Below are 17,826 nucleotides of genomic sequence, written 5' to 3' on the forward strand. Positions count from 1 at the left end.
TGCCAAAATCATTTTAAAATGCACTGAATTTAATAGCATTTATTAAATTTTCACATATTGTGTCTGGCATTGCCAACAGTATACATGTTTATATATATATATATATATATATATATATATATATATATATATATATATATATATATATATATATATATTAACATTAAATGACTAAATACTGTAAAAGTGATAATGGTTTAAGACAAACATATAAAATGATTGTAAAGCACGAAATGTATATAAATAATGTCAGATCATACAATAATACAGTTTTGCCAACGATTCACAATGAATGTTTCTGTTTTGTCTGATTTTAAGGTAGTCCATTCATAACTAAGGGAAATTTAACAAATTTGGTTGATCTATACTATATCATACACGTATTTTAAAGTTATTATGAGGCTGACAAAAACCAAACTTGGGAATATGTATGTAATCAATTAAATTAACTTTTTGCACTTAATATTTTTATAGAGTTGTCCGCCCTTCAGGAAAATAAAAAAAAAATCATTTTCTGAAAATATAGTTGGTAAATTATGAATTATTTTAGCATATTCGAAGAAAGGGAAAGCTTTTGCAACTTTTTACTTAAAGAAATTTGAGAAAACTACTTAATAAAAAAAAAAAATTAAAAATGCATATCCATAGACTTCAGTGTTTACCTCAACATATGGTAAATTTGTTAATATGCAATTTTTTTATCAATTTTAAAGGTGAATCTTTATTATTAAGGAGGCCGATTTGGGTTTTTTTGCAGAAAAACTACAATAGCAAAACTCTTTATTTTTTAACCATATGTAATTTAAACCAACTCTAGTTTATATGCGAAGGTTCATGGAAATCGACCGTCTGGTTCTTTTTAGGGACCATCTCAAAATAGAGGTACATTTACTATAGGAATATATAGGAAACTGTCATTTTCCGCACATCAAAGCAGTTTTAAAAAATACTACAATAGCTTTTTTTCTCAAATTGTTATTTATGATAAGTAATATCATTTCCTACCTTATATGTAAAAAACACAAAATTCTACCGTCTGGTTTTTAGTGGGGGCCATCTCAAAATATTAAAATGCACCAAATTTTGCTATATATTTGGATCATCACAAATGATGATTGGTATAATGGATTCATTCCAAAAATGAGGAAAATATCCTCGAGGATAGCATCATTCTGTATATAAAATTTCAACAGCGTACAATTTTTACTTTTTCTTTTATATTATTTCTTATAGCGTACTCCTACAAAGCTTCATTTTATCATAACGTCATAAAAGCGCAATGGCAATGCTCCCCTACCGCACAACGTAAAAATCGTGTTAAAAATAAAAATTTCCTTTAAAAATTTAAATATTTTTATCTGTATTTTGTTTATTGTGTTCAATTTTATAAATGATATCGAAAAAAATTCATAAGAAGTATAAAACAACTGTATTATATTAGAATGCGCAAAAACATGCGCAATGCAAACTAAAGTCGGCCTCCTTAAATAGACCCCTTAAAATCACACTAAAATTCTAATAATTAAACGTGCAATTTTTTAGATATCAAATATCATAGTTATGGATGGAATACCTTAGGATAATGAACAAGAACACATAGATGAATAGAAATTTGGTCATTAAATAACAAAATGACGATAAACGTTATCATATATAAAAAAATTTATATACATCATGTAAAATAATATCAAAAACATTGATCATACAATAATACATTTGTTAGAACAAAGTTTTTCTATCTCACACACACATTCATTTTCTCTCTCTCTCTCTCTCTCTCTCTCTCTCTCTCTCTCTCTCTCTCTCTCTCTCTCTCTCTCTCTCTCTCTCTCTCCCCCCTAAACTCCAATTGGAACAATTATATAGAAATGCCCGACTTATTACATATTGCATATTCTAGTACCTGAATGTGTCACATACCCGATTGTGTTAGTGCTGTCAATTGTAGCTATACTCTCTGGGTTTGTTGTAGAGATTGAATTTGATTTTAGCTCACCAGGAACAGAGAGTTCTATAACTTGTTGCAGATTACAAGGTACGTAATCACTACACATCATGACTATGCCATTGTTGTTGCTTTCCTCTACCAAATCAGCTGTTTTGATTTCAGAATGGCACACATGTTGGTTTTGCCTTAAACGCGCATTCATCGTCGACATGTTTGATTCTGTTGAAACATTACTCTGTAATGCATGGCATGATGCGGTTTCGTTCCAATCATTTAATGAAAGTATGTTCTGCATATTGCAATCTTTGTTTTGTTCAGGTTTTGTGTCTTGTTCATTCAAAGTTAGAGTTCCTAAGTTACGTTTCTCATCATCATATTGAATGTCATCATTCATTCCATTATGAGACACATAGCCATTATTTTGAGTAGAAAGTTCTGGAGATTCTATGTAATCCAAAATATCTGCATTCTCTAAAAAAATTAAAACATAAGCACATTAATATATTCAAGAATTATAGTAGTTAATAAAAATATGATGAGCGATCTACTGTCAGCTACTTCAACACACCTCAATCACTTTTGGATTCTAAAATGTGCTTTGCCCTCAAAAAAGTCAAAAGAAATCTGAGAACATTATAACATGTTAGATGTGTATATATATATGTTTTTTTTACTTTATGCGTCAGTGTTGGTTATGTTAAAAGAAAGACAGTACATGCATAGACCAATACAGTTTCAAAACCTTTACCGGATCTTACCCTTTAGGCATTGATCAACAGTAACTGCTTGTGTATAATCCGGAGGTAATTCTTTTTTCTGTTTAGGTTTGTCGTTTCGTTGTTTCTCAATAAATCCGCTTGCAGGTTTGTCGGCTTTTATACTGTTTTTAACTTCTTTAAGTTGGTCATGACGCAATGTCACATTAACTGAATTTGACATTTTGTTCATCTGAATAAGAACGCCATTTGATTGCGCTACTCCATTTGCAAAGTTCTGTGTTGAAAGAGATGCTGATTCTGTCTCTCTAGAAATGGATACGTTTTTCTCGACTTTTTCATATTGATGTGATTTCCCTTGTTCATCGGTGAAAATCTAAAAAGTTAAACAACATTTTTTGACTAACATTTACTATGAAATTTATGAACACATTCATTGTTCAACACATTGTTCATGTCAGACCTAGATAAGAGTAAAATCACGGCGTTTCTAAAATCCTGAAAGTTTGGTAAGTTATGATTTCTCAAAGATATAATCAAAACAAAAGCAAGAAAAAAATTTACAAAAGAGAACCATATTTTTCAAATTGCCCTTTCATTGCCATTTTAAATGGGCTTGATGATCATGGCTATTTTAAAACTTTATTAACCTCATAAAGAGGAAGAGCTGTGCATAAATATAGAGAGAAATACATGTATAGGGAAAATCTAAAAATTTAAAGCCAAAACGTACTAATTTTTTAAACATAATAATATTTTATAGTGTAACAAATCAATTTTTAAAATCAATGGTTAATTTTGTTGACCAGCCACTTAACAGTTCAAACATATCAATGCATCTTGTCACAGAGTGGCATAGAATAATATGTACATATTCGCATGGATCTTAAACATTCCATGCATCTAATTAACACAGCTTTAAAAAAATAGTTAACTTTTGAGCCACGAGTTAAATAACAACACGTTTCAATATGTTTTCAAGGGACATGCAATTTGTGCACAGCAATTATGGCAAAACACTGTAAAGTGACCTTTGTATGTATTGTACTGGTTTACATATCTATTTTTAGAGGGGGCAGCGATATAAATGTTGAAATGACGAAGCATGTTCGTTGTGTGGAATATCAGCAATCCCTTTATAGAAGATCTGATAAAACAGGTTCTTTGGAAATGATTTATCTGTCAATATGTATGTTGGATGCTAAACATATAACAAACCTTGTTATCCATCTCTGGAATGTGTATGGGAAATGCTTCATCAAAACCGAGTCTATGTTTGACATTTCTAAAAACAACATAAAAATGTTAACGTAAATTGACTCAGATATTCAATGCTTTTTAAATGCACTAATAAATGTTATTTCATTTCATTCTTGTACCACCTGATATGCAACTATTTCATTATTATTCAAATTTCCTTTTCTATTGTCTTAAACTTGACGAAATATTCTACTAAATTTGTATAAATGATTAAATCCTTTTTAAATCAAAATGTTTACAAAATCCTTTGTAATCTGGGTCTTTTCACACTTTCAAAATGTTTAACTTGATAATTCGATATTATATAGTTACAAAAAACATACATATGACATTTCACCATGCATATTTTTTAAACCTTATACATGTATGTTTTTTAAAAGATCAGTGCGTTTAAATATAAAAAATGTGTACCTAACAATGAACATTACTCCAGCGAAAACAAGGGCAAACACAAAAAGAGAAGCAACTACTATTCCTGCAGTGGCTCCTGATGGTAAATCTGCAAGTAAGACTTGAATTCAATAGTCCTGAATAACGAATTTTTTCTTAATTCTCTAAAAATATCAGGACATTTTTTGTAAAGGACTTTTCAATAAATCTTTTGATATGAACCTTAATCAAAGATTGAAGAATTAATTTTCGATGAGATATTCATTATTGAACTTAGAAAAAATGAGGTTATTATTTTAATGAATAGGGCAAACATAAAATGAATCATATAAGAGAAAACATATGCATCCTTCCTGGACAAAAAAGTTTTGATTATATACGGCTAAAACTGCTTTTGAGTATTTCCCAATTACCGTTGTTTGTGGGTCGACCAGTCACAATTTCACTCCTTGGTCCCTCCCTTGTCAGAGACGACGCCTTTACCCATATTCCATACTCTTTTTCGGGCTCAAGGTTTTGAATCATGTATTGTGTATTAGCAGATGCTAAAACTGAAACTGAACTTTCGGTCCCTATTAAAGAAATGAAATGTATAATACAATCATTTCTGATTCATAAAGTTTTATTTTTTTTCTATAAAATGCCAAAAATCATAGATTTTATATATATGTTGCAAATGTTTAACTATGTTGAAAGGCTACTTTTTTATTTAGGCTATAATATGTTATAATACATGGAGAAAAATGACTATTTTTCTGATAAACATTTTAAAAGTTTACCTTTACAGTCACCAGATATCAGCTGGCAGTAGATGATTTTATAGAAATGGACGTAAGCATTACTATCTGTGCTGGTGTCACAGAGATGTGGACTCCATGAGACGACCAAACTGTTTTCTGGTGGTTCAGGTTGTAAAGACACATCCCGGATTTCTCTTGGCTCTGAATTATTTAAAAAAAAAACCTCTCAAGGCATTCTAGTACAAGATTTCAGAGCAAATCAATAATCACGGGATAGTTTGTAAACGTAAAAGTTTCTGTGCATACATTAAATCTAGTTCCTTTAACAGGGTTTGTAAATGTAAAGCTAATTCTCAGAGAAGAAAAGGTTATAAGAGACAGACGAAAATACATTTTACATCTTCATAAAAACACACACGACCTTCAGTTAATCTGAGTTAAAATTATTGCAATTACATATGTATCAAAATTGTATATTTTTACAATACAGTATTTTATGATACCATAGTCCTTTTTGTAACGACAAGGATCCTGCCATCTTATTCCACTGCTGACCTTGTTCTTATCTAAAATAGCAACACCAAAGATGACATCTTGAATAGAGCTATTTATCTCATTCTGATGAAGGACTGTGTGGGTGACGTTTCCTTTGAATAACAGTATGTTTATTTCGTTCTGAAAAAAAGACAATACATTTTGCATGCAGTATCGTATTAGCACTTGCTTTGATATTGAAGAAATTGGATGCTTTTTCATATAGATTTCGCTAAAAATTAAAGTAGCTCTATCAACAGACGGCAAGCTGTATATTAATATTTACACAGCGACATGGTCAATAAAATCTATTTAGAAAATCGTACATTTGAATGATCATTTTTTTTTCAGATAAGACGTATATGTTGCATATTGATAATATGGGACCAATCAATACTACTTGAATTTTTTTTCAAATATCCATTCATATATATGCTGTTCATATAATTTATATAAAGCTCTAAAGTCTGAGAAATTAACACAAATTTGGAGCAAAAAGTACCAATAAAAAAATCTTCGTTACATGACAGGGATCTTTTTATATACCTGACATAGGAAGGAAGCAGTACACCAAACAATATCAGCCTCGATTTGACCTTCTCCTCCAAACCAGGTCAGTTCTACCGCAGATGTGTTATGATGTTCAACTATTAATTTCGTTGGAGCGAAACTGTCTGTTATAGTATGAGAATTTATCTAATCATTCAAACAGAATAAGAGGTCACATTTGTGCCTTCTTGAATTAAGATAATATATTGAACAACATGCCTCCATCACAAGTTTATTCAAATCTTCAATAAATTATCTTATAACGGTTAATATATCAGTACAAGCATACGGTAGCGTATTGCTGCTAAATTAATTTGATTTAAACAAGATACTAAGTCGTTCGTACTTTCATGTTTTACTCATAATGTTAAATTTAATTGACCTTTGAATTGAGGTATTGCGCTCGTTGAATTCGGTGAACAGCCAATTTCATTGCACCCATATACGCTTATAGAAGAGTTTCGTGCACAGGGGGTTTGTAATTGGCCATGTGAGTTCTCTGCTGACACCGACACTGAAGCACCATCATATGCAAGGATGTATTTCGTCAATTTTCCATTTTGATACTGTCGTGGAATTTTCTAGTTGATCATGAAACAGACAAATATATAATCAAAAATCACTAAAAACTTTGACAAACAAAAACATATTAAAAAATTTAATTCGAACGTCCCCATAACAAATATATGGTGGTGTAGTTCTGCCACCACTTGTCATATAGTAATGTCTACTTGTCAGATCTTTAAAATATGACACGTGAATAAGTAAGAAGTCGTCATTAAGATCTGACAAGTCAACATAAGATCTGACCAGACAGTAAAATTATCTGACAAATCGGCATTTAATTGTCCAACATCTGAAAAGTCGATCATTCGATAATTAATGTTGATTTGACATATCTTTATGGTTTTTTTTGTTCAATTGAAAAGTCTACTTGTCAGATAAACTTCGTAAGATAATTTAATTGCAAATACTGGGAATTTACCTTTTTTTAGCTTTAAATTAGACATGTGAATAACTAACCAGTCAACATAAAGTTCTGACAAAGCAGAATTACGATCTGACAAGTCGAAATTAATGTCTGACAAGTGATGACAGAACTACTCCACCATATAAAAGGCTAACGCATTACAAACTAAGTTCTGTGACTTTGAATACCTTCCAGTAGACCGTGACATTGCGATAGAGCGTATTGTAGCACGTGCCCGAGGAGAACCCGCTCCGGAATACAGTGGGCGCTCTCGATGGTGCTGCCAATATATAAACAAAGTTTCTTAACTAATCTTTGATGTAATGTTTGACAACGGTAAACAACACTTCAAATACGATCATGTATTGTGTATGCACATAATTCAGTTGCTATAATTCTTTGATAAGTTAGTATATGCTTCAAAACGTTTTTGATAGTATCAATTGCAAGGATAATTTTGGCGTATCGTTATGCGCTATACTATGTTATATTAAATTATGTTATAATTTAATTCGGATTGTAACGCCTCATTTTATTAGCTAAACAAATTCATATACATCGTATAACATATAACGTATAACTTGCCTACGTCACAATACGACACGCGTGCAAAACGTATTAATCCGCTTGACGTTACGTTTAAATTTTTTACAAATTTACATATTTTAACTAATTAATGGGCCTTATTATCTGATTTAAATAGTAGAAAATTAAATTATAAGAAATAAAGTTTAATTTCTACCTATGTTATACGAGTATAACATTACTTGGAACAGTTTACTTTTTTTATAAACCGTTCGCGGTTTATAACGCGTAAACTGAACAAAGTTATGTTATCTCGTATAGCATAGGTTGAAATTAAATTCATTCCTTATATATTAAAATGTGTTTTTAAACTTAAAGTGGCATGGTCACGATTTTGGTCAAATTCTATTTTTCTGTTTTTATCATTTAAAATGCTTTAGGAATGCATTTCTAATGATCAAATGAAATATGAGAGTCAGTCATAGAGTTATAAGCAAGATACAGGGCTCACAATTCTTTGTCATGTAAACAAGACCAGCGCCTTGTTTATTGTTTACATAGCTGCAATATATCAGTAAAAATCTTTCTCAAGCTGATTTGTCTACCTTCTTATTCAGTTAAGAATAAATGAATAATCCCCAACGTTCAACACATTCATTTTAGGTCTTAAACTGGAATTTTCACATCAAGATTCAAAATCTAAACAAAACCTTTGTTAACATAGCAAAGAGCTGTAAGCTCCGTACCTCGCTTATAACTCAACGAATGACACTCAAATTTTGGTTGCCTATTAAAAATGCCGTACTGAAGCATTGTCAACAATAATATCAGAATTGTTTTTACTAAAATCGTGACCATGTCCCTTTAAACTGCATACATGTATACAGTCATGTAGATGCATTACCTGCAGAACACGTGGAGAAACTTGATTGTTTTATATCACTGTAGTATGGTCCATTTGGATGTTTTACCTGAACCGTTATGTTGTATTTAGAGTCTGGTATGAGATCACATACCGACAAAGTTTCATTTTCCGTTGTCTGAAATATAATAAGTTGTTTTTTTTCACCATTTCAATGCTAATATCGACTTAACGATGAATTTTCATTTTTTTCAGTTTTACAAGTTGTATATGTTTTACCATTTTTTATTTAATAAAAGGTATGAAATAATTAAGTAATAATATAAAGTATAAAACCATCATGCAATCTCTAGGCCATGTGTTAAGACACGGAAATAATGAGGGGCTTTCTAAATGTGGTCGATATGCTGCATATAATTAGGTCGAGATCAATTTTAATTTATCGTGGAACTTTGTAAAATATAATTCAATATTAAAATATATTATAAGTTGTTTAAATACACACATATACTTTGGAGTCCCATTCCGAGTGAAAAGTTAACTTGGATGAGGTCCGTATAAGTCCTGGTATTCCTTCCCAGGTAATATTGGCGCATGCACAAGTTGTCATCTTCTGAATCGTCGCATTTATGTCACTTGTAGGGCCATACTTTGCTATCAGAAAATCAGGAATGAAAGAAAAAAAATTGGGAGCAAGTTTAAAACTGGATGAATATTTATCACTGGAAGTAAAATAATAGAATCGTACGTTTCTAAATAAACATTAGCAATTTTATGTAGATTTCCATTGAGCTGTATTCCATATTATCATAGTATTCAAGTACTTGTGCAAATGTAAAGATTCGAACTTAAAATTTCAGATTTAATTGTATTTTCTTTAACCAATACAAAACCCAGAAATTTACAGTGCACAAACACTGACGTTAGTTTAAGTGTTTGTTACCTTATTCTATAGCGCATTGTATAGAGATGCGTGTATTTGATACCGAAACCTTCTTTAGATAGCTTAATACCGATGATGTCTCTTTACAATGTACATGCCTTAGACTTGCTTTCTCTCATTTTAAAGTTTATACTCACTTATTTCTTGTCTGTAGTAAGTTCTTTGAAATAATTTTGATGAAACGTCATATTTGCTGTTCCGAATTTCCAGATCAATTTTGTTCTCTAAGGCACCAATGGTAGCATCAGCTGACGTCCAGGTACAGCTTATCTGGGACATCCTTTTGCAGTCGTCGTTTTTGATTATCGCTGGACAGGTAACTACGCTCTCCTGATTCACAGTCCTAAAACAAAGAATACATAAGAAAAACCAAAAATTTGTTTCCCCTTTTCTTTAAAATAACATAAACGTAAATGCATTGAATTAGTGTTAATGGTAAATAATATCGTGGCTAAAACGATGGAATTTTAAATTTAATATTTCATGCGTAATACCGCTTTTGTTTGCTAACATCGGTGCAGTAATGAAACTTCATTTTTCTCTACAGTAGATACGTGTAACAAATCAAATGGAGGCTTATTTTGTTCTATCTGCTCTGACTTACAAGTTAGCGTTGAACCGAAGAAAACAAGGGTGATGATACAATCCGAGATCCCAGACACATGTCAACTCGCTCTTCTGATCATATATCACACAGGTAATATTTGTAACATCACGGATAGCTTCATCTGAAGATTGAAAATTGTAACGCGCTATAAATTAATCAAAGCAATCGTAATTCATCTAAATAATGTTTTTTTTTAAATCAAACTCTAAAACCATTCAATTTTACTATTTAAAATTTATGCGTTTTCATGAGAAATCGCTTTCATCCATATTTGATGATTTACTTTTATGTTGTACACAGTTCAGCGTTCCTAGTAAACACTCACTTATATCACATCAAATTGGATTCTAGCATTTGGCTGCAAGTTAAAAGACCTAGTATGAAAAACCGCTCAATGATTTTGAAAAGTAAATTGCTCTTTCAGTAAATATCATAGCACAACTGGATATTTTGAAGAAGACATAGTATTCTTGAAAGAAATATCGCAAAAACTTCAGTTTTCTTCATTAGGGGTAGGGGGGCTACATATCTACAGCTGTTAAATGTACAAATTGTTTTGCAACTCCTTGTTCATTGGGTATTTAACTCAATTAAACTACACGTCGCTATATAAGATCTAAAAACCTAAACTCGGCACTCATGAGAATTATCAATGACCGTAATGTAACAGGATCCACAAGGTCTAGAAATCGGGGGGAAATCTCATCCACGAAATATTAGCTTCTATGGACAGGTAACCATTTGATCAATTTCGGCTTCCATTGGATAAGTTAGTAATTTTTTGCACACCCATCTGCTTCAATCTCGTGAACTTGATTTTCTTGCCGTTGTGCCACAAATCGAAAATCCAGATTCCTTTCTCATAAATATTAGATTTGCACGTCTTTTAACTTTTAACTTAATAGCTCATTAAAAATTTGCTCAAATAAGAATAATAAAGGGGAGAGAAATTAATTCCCACAAGTAATACGATTTATTGGTAAAATTTATCTTCTTAACTCCCAAACGTGTATGTAATGAATTATTTATTACCATAAAACGGCATATGACTATGCGTTCTAACATTTGGTGAACCCCAGGGAAGAAAAACTGCATCATTTACCTGGCTATATAAATTACCTTATCAAATTGTCGTTGAGCGAGATAAAACCGCATATTTTATTAATTAAATGACCAATATGAAAATATTAGTAGGACGTAAATGTGGTCTATTATGGAGACGGTCGAGATGAAGTCACACAATTAACATTACAATTGCGTAAAAAGTTAATATTCTCTATTATACAAAAAAAGCAAGGTGTTTTAAGTGCAACACATTGTTAGCTTTGTATTGGTTTAGCATCATGTTGATTTTATCCAAACGGTCTTTTTTGAAATACCGATTGTTACAATAGATTTATGAATATCGTTGACTCAATTGCGGAAAGCTAGATTAATATTCCCTTTTAATTTAATTTTTGTTTACAATGTTCGTTGTCTGATTTGCCGCAGGAATCATTTAAAGAAAACATTCACAATTGCAAGGCTTCCGAATGGTTTGGATACATTAAAGGTCGATGTTTTAGTTATCCTAACTAATACACGACTGTCATAACCAAGCAAATCACATCTATAATCGAAATATCATAATGAAGTATAAAATTATTTTAAAGTGTACTGTTTCCATGTTTCCAGAATTCCTTTATAGATATAAACACTTACATTCGACGACAAGATGTGTATGAGCAATAATTTCTCCTTTCCCATTCGTACTACTCTTTTTACATGTATAGATTCCCTCTTCTTTGACACTGGTGATTTTTCTTCTAAACAATAATGTCCTTTTTCCAACGGGGATCACGTGGTCATCAGGCACTCGTTGTTCAATTTTGTCCTCCCAGTAGAGCATGGAGACATTTACTCCGGAATCCTCAAACACCGTACAGTTAAGCTCCAAAGTTTCGTTTACGACGACTTGTGGGTCTTTAGGTGTTATTTCTATAATGAGTAACGAAAGGCGCTAGGTTGTTCATAGTCAAATCAATTTTTAAAACTATTTGGTTAGTTATTTAAATATAGAATATCAATATTTAATTTATTTTAAAATTCGAATTCTTTCTGGCCAATCTGCGTGAAACTTCCTGCATCTCAATGGCCATATATCATGGGAATCCGTTTGAGAAAGATACAGGCATGCTTATAAAATCTTCATAATTTTGTTATATTAAGTTGTTAATGAAAGGCTTTGCATCAAATAAATTTCTCAGACTTTGCGCCACCATTGTCATTAACTTTTCCAAAGTGATGAAAACAACTTTATTTTTGTTGGTGTTCAAATTTAATTGAATCTTAATACTCAGTACATATACTTAGTCTTAGATCAAACTCCCATCCATTGTTAATAGTAAAAGTAATACATGTATTTTAAAGTAAAAAAACTGGTTAGTTTTAACATTAGTGTAATTCTTTAAGGAATAATCAAACTTAATAAAACAAACAGATTTGTATCATGAGGATGTTGTCAAAATCTGAAGAACTTTTCGTTTCGTAACCATTTTGGAAAAAATACAAAATATTCATACATGTAACTGAAGCTTCAATACGGAAACGTACAAACCTCCGAGTTTGAGTTCATCGAGCCACCATCCAGTTGCTAATGAGTGTACCAAAAATGCGATGACAAACACGCTGCTCTCTTGCATCATTTTCTGAAGTTTGATCATTCACGATAGCACTGCAATATCAATGAAAACATATCTCAGAGAGTCTGAAAATTTTAACTTTGATAAATGGCGGTACGTTTCACGCCGATGAAGCTAGGGGAAAAAGTGCATTTTGATGAATTGAAAGAGCAATTTTTCAGCTTTTTTGGATTCTGGTGCTGTATTTTAACTCTGATGTTTGCATGTGTGATATTCTTTTCTCTGAAAAATTAAAAGTTAATGAACTGCAGCATCTACTAATAATTATCAATTGACAGGTTACTAAAAATTCATAATTAACACACACACACACTCACTGATAGGAGAATAGGTTCCATAGGTCGTGAGTTCATGTACTGGCCGGGGTGGAGGTGAAGCTCCCATAAGGTGAATATTTCTGTGCTTTCTGTATATATATATGATCTCTTATGATTTGCGATGATATATGGTTTTTATCCCACGAGTTGCATGTGTGTTTCCTATAAGCGAACCTATTTTTTATCACATGTGTTCTACGCCTTTTATCAAACTTTTTATAAGATCTTCATAGTTGTGAGCCCCACACCTCATTTACCAAATATCAAGCTTTTCAAACAAACATATCATTTTCAAACATATTCTTATCAATCTATGAAAAGAGGGATTATAAAACAGCATTGAATGCTTTACAATTATAACTCTAGACTTCTCAGTTGTTTTTTTTCTTTCTTTTTTGTGTGTGGGGGGGAGGGGGGTTATATTTTCAATCTACGTTAATCTACGTCAAACATCCGACTGAAAGAGGATTGTTTATCTGTTTTTAAGCAGACATTTAATTTTGCGTCATCTGAAGTCTATAAATTCTGCGTCATATGTTTATTCTATGCCCTTGCCAAGGCTTTGAAATAGAAAACAACTTGTTAGAAAAAATCATATACCATTACAAATCAATCTTTTAAGTTTTAAGTCTGTTGACTTATGAGTAGAATCTTTTTAATTCAAGGATGCTATGTCATGTCAAATTGTTTAAATTTTCACAAATATAATTACCAGTTCTTAAATTCTACCTGTAGTGCTTATTTTGATTGTCGTCTATTTGAAGTTGTGTGACAGTTTTCCAAATCAACAGAAAAAAATGTCTCAAATAGGACAGCAATAGTTATACTAGTACATGTAAATTGGCATTGAATTAGCCGCCTTAGATAGTCCCTAAGTGCCTATTAACTTAAAAAAAATCGAAATGGACCATAGTATAAATCTGTCACAGATAATGAAATAATGGATAAGTAATAAATAAAAATAAATAAATAAATGATAAATGAATGATTAAATTTCTAGAGGTAATGAAATCTTTGCACATTTAAACACAGAGATCTAAGTTTCTTTATATTGATTTGTTGAAGAGTTATGTAAAAAAAAATTCCTCGAATTTAACCGCTTTAGTATACGTACTTCGACCGAGGCAGCAGATCTGGAGAAACACGATATCATAACTGGTTGTTGACGTCGATGCCTTAAAACAAACTAGGACTACGGTAGCTTTATGGTTTCTATGATTAATTTGATTAATTCCAATCTACAGAATATGAAATTAACAAAACACAAAAACGGTGTATATTTCACATTTAATAAGATTCATTGTATGATGATCAATACATCATTAGTTATGAAGATAAAATCCTCCGTTGTCATAAAGTTGATCTGCACCTGAAGATTATGCATTTTTGTTATTTATGTCTTTCAACTAGCAGTCCGTAAAACAATTAAAAATTCATGATTTTCAGGCTTTCGGTTCTGTAAATTAATGGCCATAATAATGCTTCTCAATTTCAATTTGTTTATTTTCTCAAATCATTAAATACACATGAACATGAGGTACAAAATTGTGTTATTTGCATGAAATTGTAATGTCAATGGTCTTATTAAATATAATATTATATTACAACATAGTAACACATGTTTCTAGTCTATTCTTTAAAAACGGCTGATCAATCTTTTTTTATGTATATATATTATATACCTCATATTTAAACAGTTTAGAATTATTTACATAAACCTTTTAATCATGCAAGTGCCCATATTGGGTTTCAACATATAGAATGTTTAGTGCAATGATTTTGCAGAAAATTGCTGATCTATATTTTTTTAAAAATGTGGTGATTTTTATTTATTTATTCTGATTATCATGTTATAGGCAAAACTAAATGTTTTTTTAATATTTGGTTTCAACAAATTATTCTCAGGTAATTGATAACAAATACATTAACATGTGAAAACAGACTCTAGCCTCCTGACCACTCAGGTGTGAAAAATCAAAATGTTGGCCAAGTGGGAATTGAGAATTTCAGAATGTTGGCCAAGTGGGAATAAACCATGTCGTTATTGTATTTACTTTGAAATATTTGTATCTCAAATGTAAACGTATACTTTTTTGAAAGTGATACCTTGTAAATACTAAGCATAGCTAGCTTCACTGGACAGTTGCGCCGCAAGCAAATTAAAAGCGGGGTGGGGGGGGGGGTAGACCTTATCAGAAAAAAGAAAGGATGATGAGTATGAATAAGTCTAACTTTGCATATAAAGTGTAAAAAGCAGGGGGTGAGGCCGAGCCCCCTCACCCCACACCCCCAGGTCCGACGCATATGCTGGAATATAAAGTCAGTTAAGTTTAAATCTAGTTAGAAGGTCGTTAGGCTTCTCATAGTTGTTGTACTAACCAACCATTTTTATTTTCAATTTTTTTTATTTATAAAAAAGTGTTTATATATAATAGTTGAACAATTTATTTCAATAAAATATGACATTATTTCTATATTATTCTAGTCTTTTGATAATAAATCCCAGTTTCAGTTGGACCTGTAAAAGGTAGAGCTGTATTTTTTATTCCTGTACAACCTATCCGATTTTTGAAACACAGTAAGACACAATATCAGTTTATTCACCCTTTGTGTTTGTTCACCCCTCTGTCTGCCTTTTGAGCGCAACACGAGACAGATATCATTCAACGAAAAATTCGGTGCAAAAATGTTTTAATGAAACTTTAAATCGCTACCAGGCAATGGTACTTGGTTAAATATTTAAACGCACTTTGGACTTGAATTCCTGTATAAATTCTATTTATGAACCTGGCATATTTATACTGTACAGAGGATACCAAAAAAAAAAAACAACAAGCAAACAAGATTTATATCTGCAAGACTGTTTTTCTCTCTTTGTCATGCAACATTTTTGTGAATGAAATCAGATTGACTATTTCTTAAGTTTCCTTACCTGTGTGCAGATTGCCTTGCAGATGCACTAAAATGAACATGGTTAACAGATCCTCAAAACCCAGTTAGACGATTTATATTTCCCGGAAAGTACTCATTCACACACAACAAATAGAAAGTGCTCCAAAAACACAGTCACTTCTCTCAGATAGAACCCACATCAATATGCGACCGGGTGGTGCTGTCCTAAATAAAAAAGGACTTACCCGGCAATGTGTATCAAGTGATGTATAATCAAAATATAAGCTTTCAGACACTCCGTATTGTAACGCGTAAACTTCTTCCTTCGAAATGTTTACAACCGTTCAGATATAAACGTCATAACAGATAAGAGACGCTTCAAATGAATTTCGGGCGTGTTACACAAAATGAAATATAAACGTTATTTCTAAGAAATAAATCGATACTGTGTGATACTACATTTATCAGTTCGAAATCAAACGTCTATCCGACATGTTTAAGTTCTCAATGGAGGCCTTTAAACGTTGATAAATAGGTTATATTTATGTCATATAAACCTACGCAAAAGACACATATGAGATTCCCAGTATAATTTTGAGTTAGCGATAGTAACTGTTCTCTCTCTCTCTCTCTCTCTCTCTCTCAGAGAAGAAAACCCTAGCTCAGTGATTTATATTATCATAAACCATACAATTTAGGGGTATATACTGTACGCCACAAAAGGTGGCAATCATAGCAGACGATAATTACAAATCCCGAGTGAACGGGTAATAAATTTTTCCCCTGCAATTCTCTTTTCCTTTGCCCCCCCCCCCCAAAAAAAACAACTTAAAGTTATTTTAATTGTTTTAAAAGACAAAATCAAACATGTACATCGTCGCTTCATGGTTATTTTGCCAAACGAAATGTTCTAATAACATCAAAATCCAATCAAAATGAAGTAATTCAGCTGTCAGTTCTATATGGTTCTAAAACATTACTGATTTAAAATTGGTAGTGAGTCTCTAGGTCTCTCTCGAGATATATTAACCTGCTAATCAAAAAAATTCATAACCTTTTCTTTCGAAAAAAAAACTATAAATTTTAAAACTTTTTTAGCAGCAGTTCAACATCGATATATTGTGTAATGAAATCGATTAGCAATAAATAGTTAGATATAAAGATATGTTTATTACACCTAAGTATTGATCTAATCATAAATATCACATGACAATATTGATAGTCTTCAAGTGAAAAAAAAAAACTTTCATTTGTCAATGTGATATGATCAAGATATACTTTATTAATTTTTTTGTGGTATCTTTTTACCAACCACCCATCTTCTTTTTTTAAGACAATACTTCTGTAAATAAAGTATGTAATTTTTGTAACCTCTGTAAGAATGTTAATGTGTTAAAAAACTACATTCTTTTCTATTGGAAACAAAAGCTCCATACTATAGGACACAGTGTTTTTTTTATCTGAGTGATATCAATGAAAAAACGTCTGTTCGTATTTATTTTAATGACAGCTGCTGTATACAGAAAAGGGCAAGTGGTGCTTTTTTCACAATAACCTAGTCTGCACATCAACAAAGGAGCATCTGAAGGATGCCTTAAAACAAACTAGAACTATGGTAGCTTTATATGTTTTCTTTAATCGTTCTCACATTGTTTGATAATAATAATTCATTTGTTATAATCATGTTGTTTTATTGTTTTAATGCATATGCCCGCCAAGAACCCTTGATTGGTGAATAAACATATCTATATAACATACCCTCCACAACCACAACTGGAAAATAAATATAACTGTTACATATCTTTGGCAACGTTCTAGTAGGGGATGGCTTAGGTTCGTATAAATTACAAATGACGTGCGGACAAAGTTCATTCTCTACATATAAATAATTA

At 31.5% G+C, this 17,826-nt stretch overlaps 1 protein-coding gene across 5 annotated transcripts; it reads right to left on the minus strand.

The window, feature by feature from the left end:
* Positions 1-1,349: 1,349 nt before the first annotated feature.
* On the minus strand, positions 1,350-16,700 carry LOC117685820 (oncostatin-M-specific receptor subunit beta). 5 transcript variants are annotated; one of them, XM_066089329.1, is made up of 18 exons: positions 15,975-16,695; positions 13,043-13,131; positions 12,641-12,757; positions 11,746-12,021; positions 10,042-10,165; positions 9,575-9,780; positions 9,000-9,148; positions 8,537-8,672; positions 7,296-7,387; positions 6,520-6,718; positions 6,135-6,262; positions 5,558-5,729; positions 5,094-5,255; positions 4,728-4,886; positions 4,336-4,423; positions 3,883-3,949; positions 2,707-3,040; positions 1,350-2,419 (listed from the first exon to the last, which is right to left on the minus strand). In XM_066089329.1, exons 3-18 carry the CDS (start codon positions 12,744-12,746, stop codon positions 1,881-1,883), a joined length of 2,937 nt encoding a protein of 978 aa, XP_065945401.1. In that variant the 5' UTR covers positions 12,747-12,757; positions 13,043-13,131; positions 15,975-16,695; the 3' UTR covers positions 1,350-1,880. The 5 variants fall into 5 exon arrangements, with proteins under 5 accessions (XP_065945401.1, XP_065945400.1, XP_065945399.1 ...); XM_066089328.1 differs by having other exon boundaries at positions 13,043-13,204; XM_066089330.1 differs by lacking the exon at positions 13,043-13,131 and adding an exon at positions 2,517-2,551 and having other exon boundaries at positions 2,281-2,419; positions 15,975-16,697.
* Positions 16,701-17,826: the final 1,126 nt, after the last annotated feature.

The sequence above is a fragment of the Magallana gigas genome, chromosome 7 (assembly GCF_963853765.1).
Source record: "Magallana gigas chromosome 7, xbMagGiga1.1, whole genome shotgun sequence".
Classification (NCBI taxonomy): Eukaryota; Metazoa; Mollusca; class Bivalvia; order Ostreida; family Ostreidae; genus Magallana; species Magallana gigas.